Genomic DNA, 18,705 nt, shown 5'->3' on the forward strand with positions numbered 1-18,705 from the left:
TGAAGACAGAGAGCTACAACGATATGCTCATAGCCATTATAAATTTAGCAACCAAGTTTAAAATCTCTTTAGAAGGTGCGTAGTTTTAGGCGAATGCCTGTGTTTTCCTTAGCGTCTTCATGAACTACTGCTGTTTAGACCCCATAATTAACTATCACGATGTCATGCAACAATGAGCTAGTAAGGGCGAGTGCCGTCAAAAGGGTGAAAGACCCACGAATCCCAAGGAAAGTTATCAGAGATGATAAGGATCATAGGAGCAGCGTCGATAATTGAAAACGAGGCCAGCAATATACTATATAAGTAACCAGTGAGGCCTCAGAAGGTTTATGAATTTGAATACAGTCGAATTCTAACCACAACATGCGAGCAGGCCCGAAGTCTAGCGTAAATAATGTGTCTCAGAAATTCTCGTTGGCTTCCTGGACGCTTGTATGGCGAGTGATGACAGTGTGTCGTAGATTATTATGAGCTTCTGGATTATGATGAAGTTGGCAGTTAATAGCCTCTATACGGTCGCGATTACTCTTCTATTCGAGGATCCTTCCTCCTTTCTTCTACTTAATGTCATACTGAGCCTTGGATGCAGTAGTACTTATAGTTATAGATCCGGAGACCTAGAGCAAGCCTCATTATCTCTAGTGTTCTTCATTATCTCTGATGTTGTTCCTTCGTTGTCTCAGAATATCCTTGTTCCATTATTGTTTTATGACACAGTAAAACATCTTTATTATAAAGATATATAGATATCAGAAGGAGCTTCTTACAAGTCTTATTCCTCGTGGCCCAATGGTCACGGCGTCTGGCTACGATTGTATCCACTTCTGAAACCAGAAGATTCCAGGTTCGACTCCTGGCGGGGAAGACTTACTTTAATTTTTATTGGTCTTGATATCTAGGACCAATTTTTTTTCTCTGGCGGTAGGTATGTGTACAAAAAATTACGCATAGGAAGTAAATAGGCTCTAAAAAGTTACTATTTAGCTAGTATCTATCTTATCTCAAAAACTGAACTATTTCTTCGCCAAAAAATCTTGTGAGCTCTCCGTTAGTATCATCGAGATGTGTGAGTCTGGAGGCCAGCTTCAACATGTCGTAGTTGATCACAGAAGTCAATCGAGAGTCTTCTTTGTAGTCAGGGTGATTCAAAATAAAGTCACGTAAGAACCTGGCAGTTGTTGGCAATGCACCCGTAGCTCTATCGGATATGAGTTTCAAATAGTAGTACAGCCTGAGATGCGCAGATTGGCGAGAATTTTTGAGTTCCGTCCATGAAGAAGAGACGAATCCCTTGTGAACCAAAATGCGATCTATAAATTGAGGGAAAATACCACTTTCTGGGTGATGGAAAATCTCTGTGAATGACAGCTTTCGCGTCCCTTCCTTATTGAAGCCAATTTTCCAGTAAAACTCTTCGTCAAGTACAGCATCGCGGCGGTGTGCAATCTCCATATTTTTCCAGACTTCTGACATGGGCACATACGCATTGATATCGTCGCTGAAGGTCAACAGGCATTCAACGACCAAGTATATGAAGTTTGCATAGGCTGCATTTTCAAAGTCAGTCAAATGAATCTCCATAGGTCTAAACTCAACGCGCCATCCGGGACACTTTTTGTTTTCTGGGGTAGCCTCTTGAGTAGGTGGTTTGAACCGTAGTGTCTGCCAGTTTGTGCTCTGGATATTTTCGAAATGATCCGTCGAATGCTTGTTATCTTGGTCAACGCGTTCTTGAAAGACCACCAAGGGGTCCCTGATAAACAAATGAGAAAAATGGCGAGCGAGGTCGAAGTCCATTGGGAAAATATCATTGGACTGAAGCCGTTCTAGGACTTCTTGATTGACCGGAACATCGGTGTCATTGAATTCGCGGTCAAAAAAAGAGTTACCACCCAAGTAGAGATCCACTGCGCTGTACCTGGACTTTGGAATCCGCATAGGATGTTCATTGAGAGACTTACCGTTACCATTGTTGTATTCAGGCAAAAGTGGTTCGGTACTCCGCTCATACGGGGTGCGGTCATCTACGGCGCCAGAAATCACATTCCAACGGACATCCTGGTCGGCCAACCATCCCTTGAAAGCTGGCGAGGCGGCAGTCGCAGCAAGGAAGATTGGAGCAAAGTTGACGAGCGAATCGTAGAGGTACCGAGCCTTGTCGACTGTTGGCGCTTGGAATGTCAACTGCAAGCAGCTGCAGCCCATGCCGAAGCCCATGGAATCCATGTATATGTGGCCGGGTTTGGACGCCAATGGGCCCTCCTTGTCTTCAATGGTGAACCAGTCACGCACGAAAACAGTATCATCGTGGTCAGGTGTTCGTTTATCCTTGTACATGGGAACGTTCATGCACACCTTTTCTCCTCGCCGCGTGCGTATGTTCGCCGTTAAAGTGGGGAACCTCGCGTGCCGGTTTATGATTTCGTCCGGTAGATACAGAGACCTCGAGGCGCTATTGTGGTGGTCCCACGACTCGCTCAGATCCGTGAAGCCCGGACACCCCATACGAGGAAACACAGCCAGCGAGAGCAGTTCAACCCCACGCTTTTCTAGCTTGCTGTCAACAATTGCCCTGCGCTCCCCCATGTTTTCCTCCACGTAGTTGCTCATAAAGCCTGTGTAGGGCCTTGCAGGCGTAGCCTCGATCATATAGCGGCCGTATTCGGGGTGGAAGGATGTATTGTGCGCCTGGCAAACCCCTACATCCTCCGTGTTTAGCGCGCATAGAACATCGTCGTCGTCAACCGCCAGAACAGCATTGCGTCCAGCATCGTCAATTTTGCACATCATGTACTCTATCTCGTCCCCCCACAGAAGGGGGTCGTTCTTCCTGCCGTTCGCCGCCAGGAAGATGTACAGAAGTTGCTCAATGCCGTTCTTTCTCACATGGTCATTATACTGGCGGGATTCAGGCCACTCAAGTGGGGTCCCGAGAGAAAGAAGACCCATTGCTGATCCCCTGCCGCTCAGTTAAAAAGGTCAAGTCCTGCGCGCGCTGTGCTTTTATTAGCCACTTTTTGGAATGCTTTCGTGCAGACAACTAAATCTGACAAATTGTGTGCGAATTTTTTTTTGCATTATCAGAAAAACTCGAGCCGAAAACTTCGCTCACAGCTCGGCGTAAAGGCCCCACATTGTGTCCATCCACAACACGAGTCTCAATGTCCGGCCGGAATTTTGGTTGAGATTCTTTGTACTGTACGGAAGACGCGTTCAGAACGAGTCCTGTTTCCTTAGATTGCGAAATATCACGTGCGCAAAGCCATAATGTCATTATCCATCGCTTATTAAGACAACGGGTGAGCCGGATCGACATGCAACGAGGGTCGCGCGAGGGGCGCGAAAGTGGTGTTATTTTGAGATCAGGGGGATCAGGATCTTGTCGGGAAAAGCGAATGCCTCGAGCACTGGGGCCAGCGTCATTCTTGGATGATTCGCTTCTCGATGCCTCCTCGGCGACAAGCCAGTGTTGCCCTTAAAATTAGCTGCTGCATGCAGTCCCCGCAAGGTATCTCAAGAAGCGTCAATGCATTTGACTGCGGCTGAAATGTGCTACGTTTACCACTCAATCAGGCTGCTCTGTCAATGCTAGGGTTATAAGTTTAAAACAGCTGTGGTTCTTTCACGTCAAAGCGCCGCTAACCGTTGGCGGCTCGATAGAGTTTGCAGAGTAACAGGTACATGCGTGCAGTGAGGGCAGCACTCGCTTTGAAGGACTAGAAGGCAACTGCAGATGGGTCCCTGGCCGCGGCGCTCGTGCTAGCGTGTCTGTAACATATACCCCTTTGTCTATTTTTCGGTGTAGTTTAGATTCAACATATAAAGGAAGTTTTCCTGAACCCTACGCACGATAAAATGATTCTCGAAACACTACGTTTCAAGGAAGCGGTTCATGGCTCAGCAGTCTAACAACCTGGGCAATGCGAACCAGGTCGTGACGACAAACACGTATGACTGGTTACAGAACCGGGAGCAGCAGGAGCGGTTGAGTGACACGGCGCACAACTCGACTGCATTTATCGGCACATTGGGGAGATGGACAAGTTTTGTGTGGCATGGCGGGGACGGAACTCCGTCGAGGTTAACACTGGGCGAAGAGCACTACGAAATTCAATATTCTGTTTTTGAGCCTCTGAGAGGCTACACTGAGATACCGGTTCTCCCTGATAGAGATGCACTCACGCAGCATTTCCGGTGTGTTGTGAAAGACTGCGTTGACGCAATCACCAACTACAACATCGAATTACAGCGCATAAAAGCCGGCTCAAGCGGGTCTTATTTTGTCTACGGAACGGGAGACTCTCAAACACCGCTGGGGGTGTTCAAACCAAAGGATGAAGAACCTTACGGCCCGCTATCGCCGAAATGGACGAAGTGGGCACACAGGACATTCTTCCCCTGTTTTTTCGGGCGCAGCTGTTTGATTCCAAACCTTGGCTACATATGTGAGTCGGCGGCTAGTGTGTTGGATGAGCTCTTAGGAACCGGTTTGGTTCCCCACACTGATACGATAGTGCTGATGTCTCAGAATTTTTACGACAAAAGGAGAGCGTGGTTTGCAACGGAGCCTCGGAAACTACAGAAGTCTGGATCTTTCCAGCTCTTTGTCAAGGATTATGTAGGCGCTGGTGAGTTTCTCGACAAGCATCCTTTCCCTGGTATGTTCAGGGAACGTGTAGATCACAAGCAGGAAGAGGAGTTTCATTGGAACGCACAGACACTACAAACGTTCCGCTTGAAGCTGGAAAAGCTGATTATTCTTGACTATATCATGCGTAACACTGATCGTGGACTCGACAACTGGATGATCCGTGTCCGAAAACTTTCCGATAATACCTGGGACTTAGAGCTGGCTGCTATAGACAATGGCCTCGCGTTCCCCTGGAAGCATCCCGACGAGTGGAGGTCGTTCCCATATGGGTGGCTATATCTCCCCGTGAATATCCTGGCGCAACCGTTCTCCGAATCAACAAGGCGGCACTTTTTGCCCCTGCTAACAAACAAAAAATGGTGGGAAAATTGTCACTCACAACTTAGAGAGCAATTCAGCCGTGACGCTGAATTCAAGACCAGAATGTGGAAAAAGCAGTGGAGCGTTTTGAAAGGACAAGCTTTCAACGTTGTTGAAACGCTCAAAAATCCAACACAGGGCCCATTAGAGCTTGTCAGAAGAACAAGAACGCTTGTAATTGATGAAATCATGCAAGTCCCTTCCAGTACTTTACCACTGGCTATTATACAAAGCGCTATGCGGGAATCAATTCCTTTTTCACCCTCTTCGCCAATGGTTCTTTCATCGTTACCTGAAGAGGGTACGAATTCGGGAACAGCGAAAGACTTCATCTCTCAGCGGCCCAACTTTACCGAGCACCTTCAAGAAGTTGGCGAAGGAGGCCGTCCTATGACTGGTGAGTCCAGGGTGCATAACACCAAGCCATCAACTACTACTGACGCTCAACACGGACCTTCAGAAGAGGGGACTAGCGTTGGCATCCAAGCATCTTACAAAACAAAAAAAGTTGTGATCGAGAGACTGATGCTAGTTAATTCGAAGCCCCCTGTATTTACGTGGTGGTAAAGGGTCCTTCGATTAATTTTACGTACATGATTATATGTTGATGGTTTTTGAACTCATTGCAACACCGAGTTCATTTACTCAAAGGTACTCTTTAGCTGCAGGGTGTGATCAACACCATATATTTTACCGGCCAATTGATTCGCGAAGGCTGAAGGATCTTGATAGATGAATATTCTACCTTGGAGAAAGAAGAATGCCTCCTCCGTTGCTGTGAACGAGCACCCCAGAGACGCCTTATTCAAAGACGACGACCATCTCGTTCAAAAATTGGGCGCGAACTTGGAGGAGAACCCACGGATTTTAGAAGTCAAGTTTGGCGAAAGCTTTGGAATTCGCGGCCGTTTATTGCGTACTCTAGCAGAACAAGATCTACTTGGTATAGGTCCCCCGGATATGGCTCACGTGACTCAATTCGACAGATTCCATCAGACTGAAACTGGAGAGTACCACTACTTGACAGGGCTCGATACTTCCTCAGAGGCTACGCCTATTGCATACTTGAATACCCTGAAGTTAGCTGGGGGCTCTTCAAAGAATAAAAATCGCGTGAGTACTTACTGCTGTACGAACGTCTTTAGTAATGTTGACATTAGAATTCGTTATGAATCGCCGAAGCATTATCAAATTAATGTCATAGACTGCATTTCAGGCTCTAGCAACATCCAGCTGACACCTGCTTTATGGGAGGAAGCGTTCGTTAGCGGCTTTGTTCGCTCCATCATCACTAACATGGATCGGGAACGTAAATTACCAGGTCTCGTTGAGTTACCATTCGCATTGGAAAACGGCTTGGCTTACTGCAAAAAGTGCATCAGCCTTGTATGCCGCTACCTGCCACGCGGTCCTGAACTTGGCTGCGACATGACAAAACACAGTTTTCCGTCTTACAAAAATAACTACATCCTTGATTCACTACTGTCGTTACTTCAAGTTGCCAACAAATTAAACGGATTCGTGGTTGGAACTTTAGAAGACCTCTGTATGCAGGATCCTGAAAATTCTGTTTGCTACAAAACAGCTATGGCTGCCGTCTTAATAAAGAGTGAAGCCAAGGACATAGTAGCCATCCAAACAATAAACAGCTCTATGCAGAACCTGTTTCCTAATGGTTTAAAAGATCTGGAACAAAGCCAACTCATACACGCGGCTGATCTCTTAAACCTACAGATAGATTTCTTAATGGTAAGAGGAGACTTTGCTCTGGCGCTTCCGCTAGCTCAAAAGGTCACATCCATTTGCTCCGATGGTTTTGAGGCATGGAACAAGCTTGCCAGATGCTATGTTGAATTAGGCAATCATGAGCAAGCATTGTTCGCTATCAATTCATTGCCTGCGCTTCCGTCCTCTGATCCCTGCAAAGATGCCATGTTACAGGAGGCTGCAAAAGAACATTTTTACAACAGGCCTTTATGCTCCACTCCACGGTCACGCCTACAATCTAATGAATATCACTTCATTTCCAGCACCCTTGGATCGGTCAAGGATCATGACCTGACTTCTATGATATATGGAAGAATCGTCATGCCACCCCAAGCAAAGAGAGGCTGTATCAAAGAGATTTGGGAAGGGCCATGCGTCGAGCTAGGTCCAATTTATGGCCCTCAAAGCAAAAATCTAATCAATTTCGTTTCACCGCAGGAAGTGGCTTCTCTGGGCGACAAGAATTTGCTGGCACGAAACTCGATGGCCAGCCAACTCAGCTGGTCCATGACGTGTGCTTACGACCTGCTTGTGCATATCATTTCGAAAATAGGCTGGAATTCGCTGCTTGAGCTGCGTTCTAGTATTTTTGTAATGGAAAGAGAAAGAGGACTTGGAGATGCTGGGGTTCTGCGGCCCGAATTTAAAGCAAAACGGCTCTGCGAAAAATGGCTGGATCAGCTGTTTCTTAACCTTTACGAAGACCTAAAGATTACTTTCAACAGTCAAGAGCATCGCGAGGAACTTTATAGCGGTCTAGAGTGGGAGCTCTTGGGGCTCACGCACCTGCGCACTTGGCTGTGGGCAGATGCTGTTGCCTGTTTGCGTACCAGCATCATGGCACGCTTTGATCCTGTTAGTGCAGAGAAGTTACTAGATCTATACCTTACTCGTCGGTACCCCTCCTCTGACGTACTGGATCAAGATGTGCTCCTAGCTCTTGTTGTGGATAAGATCTCTTACGAGAGTAGATTCTACAACTTCCTCAACCTAGCCGATCTTCGGGTTTTGATCGACCTGTCTGCATCTTCCGGTGTCGATACCGTAAGAAATCATATTTACACTCTTCCGTCCGCTCAAACTGGCATTGTTGCTCTTACGGACAAGCTTCTGAACTACGTACAAGAGCTGAATGACGACTAAAGGTCCGAAACGGTTTGAAATTCCGATAAAGACCCTTAACTAGCATTCTTTATTAGCACAGGTTATACTTCAAAGAAAAGTTACCCTACTCTAAAAATTTTTTTCGGTGTAGAACTGAACTACCCTCGCAGGCGGAAGCTCACTGGGATGGTATTAGTTGATTCAAGGCTAAAGTTGAGGAAGCTATAGTTCTACAACGTAGGGCTAGATATATCCCGTTCTCAACTTAGAGCTTTGGGCTTTAAAAACGAAACGCACGCGTTCGCTACTGCAAAATCAAGGCTAGTGAAAGTGGACACTAGTGTAATATATCAGGGGCACGAACTGTCTAGCAAGCTAGGTTGAAGTTGCCACCGCAAGAAAAGGCTGGAGATATAAGCAAGCGGTCTTGTGCAAGCTTCCCAAGTCGTTAGGTCGACGCGGACTAGTTTTTTTAACGGCATAACAAACAAATAGAGCCATGTCAGGGTCTTTCTGGAAATTCGGACAAAACTACGCAAGCGAGTCTCCCTTGTCGAAACTTTTGAATAGAGCGTTCATCAAGGTGAGTAGCGAAGAGGGTGCTCAAGATAAACAACAGGACAACGACTCTCAGGAGAAAATAAACAGGCTGCTGGCATCTCCTGGGGGCAGTAGTTCTGATGGAAGCGAATCGCTTGAAAAATCCGATGCAGATGCTGAGCACGGCTCTGCAGATCAAAACAATGCTCTACCAGATTCGGAGGCCGAATACAGAGACTATGAACCAAACATGGAGGTTCTTGATGAGCTTCTTGACGATGAAGAGCTATACACGGAGCTTATGTGCTCTAACTTCAAGCTGTTGATATTTTTCAAGTATCCTCAAGTGTTGGCAAAGTTAGTGGACTACGTTACTAACGAGCATGTTCTGAGCGAGAGCCTAGAGGAAAGCGAAGAAGAAGACGAAAAGCCAATATCAGACGCACCTAAATCAGGCGCTGATGACTCGGAGGAGCCTCAAAACAAAGAATCTTTGGGTGGGGACAAGAACGACAGAGAGCCTATGTCTGATCAACTTTCCGTATCATCTAATGAAACAAGTATCACGCTACCTCCGGACTCCGAGGAACAGTCGGACTCTCGGCGAGCCCGGATGGCTGCAGAAATATTATCTGCCGACGTTTGGCCTATCTCTTCCGCTTTCATGGACCATGAAGAACTTCTAGGTAGATTGTGGGCTATGCTGGATCACCCAGCTCCCCTTTCTATCGTTGCATCGACGTACTTCATGAAAATCAATGAAAGACTGCTGGATATGGATATATCCGGCATGCTGCATTTCATCTTAGCTCAAGATGATCTTGTTGATAGATTCCTAAAGCACACTGACAACCCTCCTCTCATGGACTACCTACTGAAAGTAATTTCGACTGACAAGCCGGATACCTCCACTGGTGTCATTGAGAAGCTCGGAAGTCAGGAGTTAATTCCGAAACTCCTTGATCACTTAGCCGCTGGCCACTCCTCATCTACCAAGTCTGCTGCTGGTGACTTTCTGAAAGCTCTGATTACAATAAGTGCCAACTCAAATAACGAAATTGCATCTGCCATAGGTCCAAATGGACTAACAAGAGAATTAGTGTCACCTCCAATGGTGGAAAAACTAATGAATATAATGCTCAGCGGTGGAACATCTCTCAGCAACGGTGTTGGAATAATAATCGAGTTGATTAGGAAAAATAATTCCGACTACGACTTTGTACAGGTAATGTACACCACGTTGGAGACTCATCCTCCAAACGATAGAGACCCAATTTACTTAGGATATCTGATAAAGTGCGCAGCAGAACATCTACCAGAGTTCAACAAGATGTTGGTTGAGACAGAGCTGCCGCCCTTGGAGACTCCCTTTGGATCAATCGAGCCCCTAGGGTTCGAAAGGTTCAAAATATGCGAGCTTGTTGCTGAACTGTTACATTGCTCAAACATGACATTACTCAACGAGCCCAGTGGCGGATCGATAGTCGCAGAAAGAGACGCCGTTAGAGAGAAGATCCTTCAACAGGAAAAGAGTGAAGGTAGTCACAAGAAAGACGAGAATGAGGATGTTCTGCAGAAGATGTCCGATCTTAGAATTGCTGCTACCAACTCTGAAAACAGCAGTGACGAGGATGGAATACAGACCAAAGAGGATGCCGATGCTGCTGGTGAAGAAATCCAATCCGAGGGCTCAAGCGAAAACGAGTTATCCGAAAAGTCTTTGAGAGAAAACCCAGTAGTCGGAGACCAACTGAAAATTGCTCTTCAAGATAATAGGGTTATTACATCCATACTCGAAATGTTTTTTGATTTTCCATGGAACAACTTTTTGCACAATGTCGTCTTCGATATTGTTCAGCAGATTTTCAATGGTCCGCTAAAAACTGGTTTCAATCGCTTTTTGATCGCTGACCTTTTCACTGGAGCCAAGTTAACACACATGATTATGGATGGAGATAGAAAATGCGAGGATTATGAAAACGAGACAGGTCTCAGACTCGGGTATATGGGCCATCTTACTTTGATCGCCGAAGAGGTCGCAAAGTTCGCAGCGTACGTTGATGAAATGAAAATTACATTTAGCAATTCGGCCATCGTTGAAAGCTTAAATGAACCCCGCTGGAAAGAATATACAGAAACTGTGTTGGCCGACACCCGTGAAAACTACAGTTCTGTTTTAGGAGACTTCGAAGAGGAGGAGGATGATCACGAAGATCCCGATATCGAGGATGAAAACCCAGGTGGTAAGACTTCTGTGACAGGCAATGACGAAGGTGACGGCTACCGTGACTTCGATAATGGCGCTGGCAGCACTGGAAATTACACAGAGTACGACAGTGTCGATAATCCTCGCTACTATCAATATGAGGATGAGCACGGTAACAAAACGGAACTGCATTTAAATCCTGACATCGATTACGATATCGGCCCTGGGACCTTCAGCGAGAACAATGCACAAGAGTTGGAAGACCATGACATTACTGAGGGAGGAAAGGATGGGAAGAACAAGTTTAGCAACTATATGTCCCGTCAATTATCTAAGGACTACAACACGTCCTCATCTTCTGACGATGATGACGAAGATATCTGGGGTAGCTCTGCTCCTGGAAGCGCGCAATCATCCGAGTTTTTGAAGCACGGATCGAAAGCGGGTTCTAGTGAATTCAAAGATAGCGGCGCCTTCAACCCTTCCCACTTTGGGCTCGAGGATGATGACGACGACTATATGGACCCAAATGATGATGGTCAATCTTATGCTAAGCCTCACCACCCGCTCTACGATAGTATGTTATCGCAAGGAAAGTCCGAAAACCAACTGTACTACGATCAGGGAGATGCAAGTCTAGCTGAAAACGACGATGAGGACAGCGACGATAGCGACAAGGAAGACGCCGGCGACGAGGACGACCAATACTCTTTGTGCAGGACTTCAAGCAAAGACAACATGGCGTGGGATCACGCAGAGCAAAACCGGATAATCAATACTGCCCAATACAGGCAAAATCAGCAGGAGTTGGCAGACAAGTAGGCGAAGGATAATCGACGTTTACACCATTTACAATTCCGAACAAAATACTTGCATTGCATTTCGTAACCTTGTTTTATTTGTTTTTAGATCGGCTTCACACTGTGTAATAATAAACTACTAGTAATTCGTGTTGATAGATTGGAGAGCTGTTTCAACTGTTTTTACACATGGGTTAAAATAGTGAGGCTGCTGGAAAAAAAAAGGCTGAATTTAGAAAATGGACCGCTTTGACTTTAGAAACGTCAAATAAGGGCGCGTAACAAAAAATGGGAAAGGTATCATTTGTAAATCCTTTAGCTTTGTACAACTTATTCTCAGCTGGCCTATGGGGCTATCTTCTTTACAATGCCATTGTTGTTTATCCTAAAATCGGCCAACCGGAATTCTTTTACGAGATCAAGAGTACCTTGAACGCTATTCAGTGTGGCGCTCTCATTGAGGTTTTCAACTCACTCTTTGGTATTGTGCGTGCTCCTCTTTTGACTACCTTTGCTCAGGTAGCTTCCAGGCTCTTGTTGACAATCGGAGTTTTTCAATATTTGCCTGAGGCGGAGAACGCGCACAACAAGACATTTGTTTCACTCGTTATCGCCTGGTCAATTACTGAGGTAGTCAGATACTCGTTTTACTACTTCAATTTGACCCTGACTTGTGGTGCCCCCAAGCTGTTAGTTTTGTTGCGTTACAACCTCTTCTGGGTGCTTTATCCGCTTGGTGTGGCTAGCGAGCTGTTGATAATTTACTCTGCCCTTCCCGTTGGCGAATCTAAATACTCGGCGAATGTCAGATGGGCATTGATAGCGGCCATGCTTACCTACATTCCAGGTTTCCCAATGCTCTTCTCGCATATGGTGGTTCAAAGAAAGAAAATTATGAGATCAATCCGCTCAACTACCAAGAAGGAAAACTGAGAAATGGCAGCGCTTTCAAAAGCTAAACCGTCAACTCCCAAGGTGCCCATGTCTCCGTTGAGCATTCGCTTCTAAGGCAGCATTTGAGCACGTGATCATCTCGCAACGTTCAAATTTTCTATAGTTGATTTTACAGAGTACATGTAATGATATTTTGAGCTCGACATATAATCCAGGTCCCGAAGCTTACTTATAGAGCATGAACTCGCTCAGAAGGTTGTTTCCAGCACTGAATTCCTTCAGACAGTGTGCGCACTTTCCGACTGCTCAGTTTTCCCGCTCAATTTCATCTACGGCTGTTTCGTCTCAAAAGTTTGACATCACGCCTTTAAAGCTCTCAAATGAACTCTACGCTGTGATTCGTATCCACAATAGGCCATACCTAGTTACAAAAGGAGATAAGGTAACGCTGCCTTTCAAACTAAAGCAAGCGGAAGTCGGAGACATTCTGAACATGAACGATGTCACCGCAATTGGAAGCAGAAACTACAAAGTCGTCGATAGTCCGTTGGATCCTTCACTCTACACCATAAAAGCTACAATTCTGGAGAAAACTAAACGCCCTATGCGAGTTAGAGAGGTCACGAAGCGAAGGAACCGTAAAGTTCGTCATGCCGTGAGCAAGCCGGATCTCACGGTTTTGAGGATTTCGGAACTTTCTCTTAACGATTGAGAAAACGCGTCACCTTTAAGCAACCTGTATATATCCTGGAAGGAAACTTGTTAAAACTGGTATTATCATCCAGAAATCGTCTCTAATTCGCTGCACTAAATAGCTCAATCCTAGTTATTCTGTCACGTTAATCAAGTTTAAATTATTTTTGGCACAAACTTGAATCAATAAAATCTAATAGGCATCGGCATAAAAAAGATTGGGTTGAGAGAGACTCCAAGGATATTGCTTGAAGGAACTTGCATATATTCTCTCCAGTGGGTTAAGGCATGGCTTTTCTCAAAAAAAAGCTCGCCAATGTGAATCATTCTTCCCGCTCAAGGTCGGGCTCCACTTCTTCTAGCAGGTTTCATGCGTCACCATCAACACCAAACAGTCCAGAGTTCAAGCTCCCAGAACTGCCCCCCAAGATCCCTGCTGATAAGAACAGCTTGAAAGCAACACCTTTCCACTCACATACCCACCCCATAGCTAGGATTGTGCCTCGTCCACTTGACGAGAAGACAGATGTTCAAAATAGTAGCGGCTTCACCTTCGAAGAGGATCAATCCAACGAGGTTCGACAAAACGAGGCTCGGCAAAACGAGGTTAAGTTTCCCTCCAAAAAAAACTCAACTGTTAAAAACACACCAAATTATGCAGTCTCCAATAGTGCTCCGGGAAGTACATACACTGGAATTACAAACTCTCCTCAGCAAGGACTATTATTTTCTTGGGATGTCACTAACCCAGATGAATGGAACATGGTTCGAGTTCTTTCATGGTTCCGTTTCAATGACTTCGACGAGTCTTGGGTTGCATACTTTAAAAAACGTCAGATACATGGACGCAGTTTTTTGAAGCTGATGGCATATGATAATTTCTTGGAACACGAAAACAACCTTATCCAAACCAAGACATCTTCCTACAAAAGATTCCAATATTTGTTGAAAAGGACTCTCGAACAAAATGTTGTTAGTGGGCACAACAGAAATAGAAGCGATAAATCGAACGGGTCTCGTAGCTCAAGCGATTCAGTCAAAATCAGGAACAAAATGAAACAAGAATTTGAGCACAGTAGGTCGATTTCAGAAACCATGGTCGCAGAAAACAAAAGCAGCGCCATTGATGTTAACGATGAAAAGATTGTACCTTTGAGGTCTCATCAAAAGACCAGCAGTGCGAGTTCACTTTATCGAAGAAGTTTCATATCTTTGCTTGGGAGCTCAAGCCAAGACCAAATCAAACCAGATCCTAACATAAATATCAAAATTCCTCCACGGCCTGTATCATCCGCTGAAAGTATTAACCAACCAGATCGATGCAATAACCGCACTTGCTCTTCCCCAATATCACCTAGTTATTCTGGGATCTTCAGACGACAGCATAAAAGCAGCTCATCAGAGTCTTCAATTTTCAATACTCTATTTGGCTCAAATACTGGGGGTAGCAGTAACAGTATAGCGGAAAAGCCCGCTGAAGAACATAAAAAACCGAGGCCGGTGAAGAGCTCATCTTTAGAGAGCCTTCCGCGAGAGAAATCTAGTCTAAATTCTTCCGAATTTCCATTACCAAAGCAGTCGTATCCATTAAACGATGAGAAGTCACGGCTGTGGGGGAAGCTTAAAAGGAAGTCCTTGCAACCTGATCTTTCTGCCACCAGGTCAACCAGTGCGCCTTCCGAAATTGAATTATCTGAGGAAAACACATTGGTTAACACCAATCTTCCGGAATCTCAGGAATTCAACTGGGAAGATTTCGTGCTAGAAAAGCGCTTTTATCCCTTGAAAAATTCCAAAACAGACGACAGGTTCATACTCATAACAAAAGATAACAAATCTTTTATTCCCTTGAATATTGGCATTATCACAAATCTCGATGAACTCAAAGACTCCATGGCCCTCACTCTTGGGATAAAACACAAAAACTACACAATTCATCTTACCGATTTTGGGTGCGATATTGGTTGTGCCATAGAGGATGATTTGCTCGAGACTCTTAGGGGAAACATGTTTAGTAATGTTCCTAGCAAGCTGTTCATTAAGGACCAAACTCCAATTCAGTCAAAGCCAGAAATCGTAGAGCCAAGTAGTGAAGTCACTGCATCTGGCCAATTAGTTAAAAACAAAAGGACAGAGTTATCAGCTAACAGCAGCATTATAAATTCCAATGATGACACATCCACAATAACTTCATGTTCTGATGCAACATCATTTGATGACATTGCGCGTGCAGCAGGAAGGGCCGTATACCCACAGACCCCGAACTCTTATTACGGAGCTGTCGTTACCAATCCAAATTCAGAGGTAGATTATTGGACAGTCAAAGACAATCTGCCAGAGGACCCTCAACAGAGTCGTGGTTCAAAAACTCGTCAAAGATTTAGGCCGAGGAAAAGTTCTGGCGCCGATTCCAATGTACCATCGGGTAGCACTGACTCCGATCAATCATTCCAAATCATTCGGAAGAAAAGTAATGACGAGATAGACTTCAATAACAGGCGAGCATCTCCCTATGTTAATCCAGATTTCGCGCCTCGAAGGGAAGCTCCGAAGCCGCCTTCAAGCTCACAGAACTCATTGGTTTCTACTGGTTCCAACAGCTTAGCAAATTCCCCCAAATTCAATCGGATTCGCGCAAACACAGCATCGCTAAAGCGGAAAGCACGCCCCCCACCTCCAGCCTCGATTTTGAACCAGCTCTCTACGCGGTCATCCAACGGATCTTTACGTACTTCCAAGAACACAGCTGTCAGCCCTTCTGAGTCCGTCGTTCATTCCTACACCCCTGGTTCCACTCAGGTTCTTGTACCCCAGCCTTACAAGGGTAATAGTGACACCATAAAACCGGGTATCCTGGAGGACTCTATTATTTCATACACTCATCCGCCATTTGTAAGTCGTTCGGGTTCTTTACAATCTACTGCTAATTCCGTTTTACCATCTCCCCCTCATTTGTCTAAAAGATTTAGTACAAAGAGAATTGTTTCCTCTGCCTCGGCGGCTGATATTTTTGATGAAAATGATATTTCGTTCGCTGATGCACCAAACCTTACTGAATCGGACGAGGATCGTCACAGTGATTCCTCTGACGAGATCATTTGGTCATCACAACGTAAGCAGTGCGAGCCAAAAAAGCTTGACGGCACAAAACAGGCTACTGAAGACTCGGATTGTGATATCGATGAAAAATCGCTTAACTCAGTTGATTCTGCGACAAATACTCACCTTCATTTTCCCACCAGAAAAATGACGTTGCGTCCCTCCCCTGAAGTTGTCTACCAAAACCTTGAGAGGTTTTTCCCCGGGACGGATCTTGACAGACCAATCGTTGAAGGAACAACACCGCCACCTTCACCAAGGATCGTTAAAGCGAGCTCCCCCAAAATATCATCACTCGGGAATGATCAACCAGGGCCGGACCCCGAGCCCAGGTCACCAAACAACTCAAGGGTTGGAACTCCTCAGACTATGATATCAAAATCGATGAACGATTCACAAGAGGTTCTCAGTCAGAGCTCCAATGTCTTGAAAATCCCCAGAAGAACAAAAACCATTAGAATAATAGCAAGAGAAGCAAGCGATGCTAGGCGCAACTCCAAAACAAGGAGCCTCGGTCGAAAAAACACCAAGATGTGGGGAACTCGAGTAGTCGAGGTTACCGATAAGAAGACTGTTGCGATAAACAAGTCTAAGAACTCCAACGGCGAGTATAAGGAATTTGCTTGGATTAAAGGTGAAATAATAGGTAAAGGGTCATTTGGATCCGTTTATCTTGGTTTAAATGTGACAACTGGAGAAATGATGGCGGTTAAACAAGTTGAGGTGCCACGCTATGGATCGCAAGACGAAACAACTCTGAGTGTATTAGAAGCTCTCAAATCCGAGGTATCTACATTAAAGGATTTGGATCATGTCAATATCGTTCAATATCTTGGGTTCGAAAACAAAAATCATGTCTACAGCTTGTTTTTAGAGTATGTGGCGGGTGGATCAGTTGGCTCCTTGATAAGGCTTTTTGGTCGCTTTGATGAGGATCTCATAAGGTTCCTTGCGGTGCAAGTATTGAGAGGGTTGGCCTACCTTCATTCCAAAGGGATTTTACATCGTGACATGAAGGCAGACAATTTGCTATTAGATGTTGATGGCATTTGTAAGATAAGCGATTTCGGAATTTCTAAGAAATCAAATAACATCTACTCCAATTCTGATATGACGATGCGGGGAACAGTATTTTGGATGGCACCAGAAATGGTCGACACAAAACAAGGATACAGCGCGAAGGTTGATATTTGGTCATTGGGATGCGTGGTCCTGGAAATGTTTGCAGGCAAACGTCCGTGGTCCAACTTTGAGGTTGTTGCAGCAATGTTTAAGATAGGGAAGTTCAAATCAGCCCCTCCTATTCCTGAAGACACTCAGAAGCTGTTGTCAGCGGAAGCCAAAAGCTTTCTGGATGCTTGTTTTGAAATTGATCCTGAAAAAAGACCAACAGCAGATGACCTTCTATCACATCCATTTTGTGGAGTCAGAAGTCGATTTGTTTTTCAGGAAACCAGCTTGGCTAGATTTATTCGTTCAAAGCCTGCTTAGGGCCTGAACACTGCCTAAAAATTTCAAAATCTCATGCCAACTGTAATTAGTTGATTCAAATCGATTTTTTTTTGAAACAGACACTTCTCGCGTAAGGAAACGATCGAGAAGAGTTCCAGTCTCTGTCAAGAAAAGTAGCTTTTACTCAACTTTTATGAGCCGTTGTCTTTCAAATTCTAGGTTTTGGCCGTATGCAACCTTACAGTCAACGCAAGGAAACTGAACTAGCGAAATTGTCAAGAGGGTAGCAGCGGCCCCGCATATTAGCCGCCTATGAAGTAGCTTTCCTTGATACGAAACACTTTTTGAAGGTGACACCGCTCTAGCCGGGGCTTTTTGAATTCAAAAGAAATAAACTCTCAGCGATTGTTCATTTCAGCCCCGATGCATATTCTACAACATCTCAATACACATGCATGGGCCCTCGATTCCGTTTGAATATTCTCTAGAGGCTCAAATTGTGATCACTGTCTAATAAAGACTGAGGCCACTGTTCAGCTCGTATCTCGACACAAGCTCGTGGTGAAGACATTATAAATTTTTAAGACACAAAAGTTCTTTGCCGTGATGATCGTGTTTAAATTGTTGACTTTTAGGCTGTAGCAGAGGCTGTCAATTTTGTTACACAGTGCTGGCCTCAACCACTGGAAGAAGAAGACTGCACCAAAACCAAATCTTGGATGGGACCACTCAATGCTAAAGCTGTATAACTTAAACTGTTATGCAGAGTATTGGTCTCATGAACGAAATCGTGCATAATGTCCTGGAATATAATAAGAGAAGTCCACAAACTGTTTCCCGGGTTGTGTGGTGCATTAAGATGAAAACGGAAATAAATTATGCGAGGAGCGAAAGCATCAGTCATTAAAATCGTGAGACAAAATCCATTTTCTCGAACAACCCTTGTGCAATTACGCCAACCAACCCCCTCATTGCTAATTTGTTCAGCCCATCTTTGCATAGGTTTAGTTTGGCAACAACTCCGGAGGCTGGTCAACAAAGCCACACCGTGCAGTAGGTTAATGGGCTGTAATTGTTGCAAACAATCCCACGGCGTCAAGCTATTTTCATTATTGAGCGAGCCATGAAAGATGCAATAG

General features: G+C 45.0%; 7 protein-coding genes and 1 non-coding gene across 8 annotated transcripts, besides 1 other annotated feature; 7 read left to right on the forward strand and 1 right to left on the reverse strand.

The window, feature by feature from the left end:
• Positions 1-451: 451 nt before the first annotated feature.
• Positions 452-714: a long terminal repeat.
• Positions 715-775: 61 nt separating this feature from the next.
• KLTH0D03300r lies at positions 776-865 on the forward strand. Its single transcript is given in 2 exon segments — positions 776-812; positions 830-865. It is a non-coding gene; the product is annotated as a tRNA-Arg (tRNA).
• Positions 866-996: 131 nt separating this feature from the next.
• Positions 997-2,949, reverse strand: GSH1 (glutamate--cysteine ligase; the record flags this gene model as incomplete). The annotated part of the gene is made up of 1 exon (XM_002552823.1): positions 997-2,949. The coding sequence occupies one exon, from the start codon at positions 2,947-2,949 to the stop codon at positions 997-999; it is 1,953 nt and encodes a 650-aa protein (XP_002552869.1).
• Positions 2,950-3,892: 943 nt separating this feature from the next.
• On the forward strand, positions 3,893-5,578 carry LSB6 (1-phosphatidylinositol 4-kinase LSB6; the record flags this gene model as incomplete). The annotated part of the gene is made up of 1 exon (XM_002552824.1): positions 3,893-5,578. One exon carries the CDS (start codon positions 3,893-3,895, stop codon positions 5,576-5,578), a length of 1,686 nt encoding a protein of 561 aa, XP_002552870.1.
• Positions 5,579-5,743: 165 nt separating this feature from the next.
• On the forward strand, positions 5,744-7,921 carry CHS6 (Chs6p; the record flags this gene model as incomplete). The annotated part of the gene is made up of 1 exon (XM_002552825.1): positions 5,744-7,921. One exon carries the CDS (start codon positions 5,744-5,746, stop codon positions 7,919-7,921), a length of 2,178 nt encoding a protein of 725 aa, XP_002552871.1.
• Positions 7,922-8,381: 460 nt separating this feature from the next.
• Positions 8,382-11,450, forward strand: SAP185 (Sap185p; the record flags this gene model as incomplete). Its single annotated transcript, XM_002552826.1, has 1 exon — positions 8,382-11,450. One exon carries the CDS (start codon positions 8,382-8,384, stop codon positions 11,448-11,450), a length of 3,069 nt encoding a protein of 1,022 aa, XP_002552872.1.
• Positions 11,451-11,716: 266 nt separating this feature from the next.
• PHS1 (enoyl-CoA hydratase PHS1) lies at positions 11,717-12,361 on the forward strand (the record flags this gene model as incomplete). Its single annotated transcript, XM_002552827.1, has 1 exon — positions 11,717-12,361. One exon carries the CDS (start codon positions 11,717-11,719, stop codon positions 12,359-12,361), a length of 645 nt encoding a protein of 214 aa, XP_002552873.1.
• Positions 12,362-12,560: 199 nt separating this feature from the next.
• Positions 12,561-13,034, forward strand: MRPL49 (mitochondrial 54S ribosomal protein bL21m; the record flags this gene model as incomplete). Its single annotated transcript, XM_002552828.1, has 1 exon — positions 12,561-13,034. One exon carries the CDS (start codon positions 12,561-12,563, stop codon positions 13,032-13,034), a length of 474 nt encoding a protein of 157 aa, XP_002552874.1.
• Positions 13,035-13,303: 269 nt separating this feature from the next.
• BCK1 (mitogen-activated protein kinase kinase kinase BCK1) lies at positions 13,304-17,605 on the forward strand (the record flags this gene model as incomplete). The annotated part of the gene is made up of 1 exon (XM_002552829.1): positions 13,304-17,605. The coding sequence occupies one exon, from the start codon at positions 13,304-13,306 to the stop codon at positions 17,603-17,605; it is 4,302 nt and encodes a 1,433-aa protein (XP_002552875.1).
• Positions 17,606-18,705: the final 1,100 nt, after the last annotated feature.

This window comes from Lachancea thermotolerans, assembly GCF_000142805.1.
Source record: "Lachancea thermotolerans CBS 6340 chromosome D complete sequence".
Classification (NCBI taxonomy): domain Eukaryota; kingdom Fungi; phylum Ascomycota; class Saccharomycetes; order Saccharomycetales; family Saccharomycetaceae; genus Lachancea; species Lachancea thermotolerans.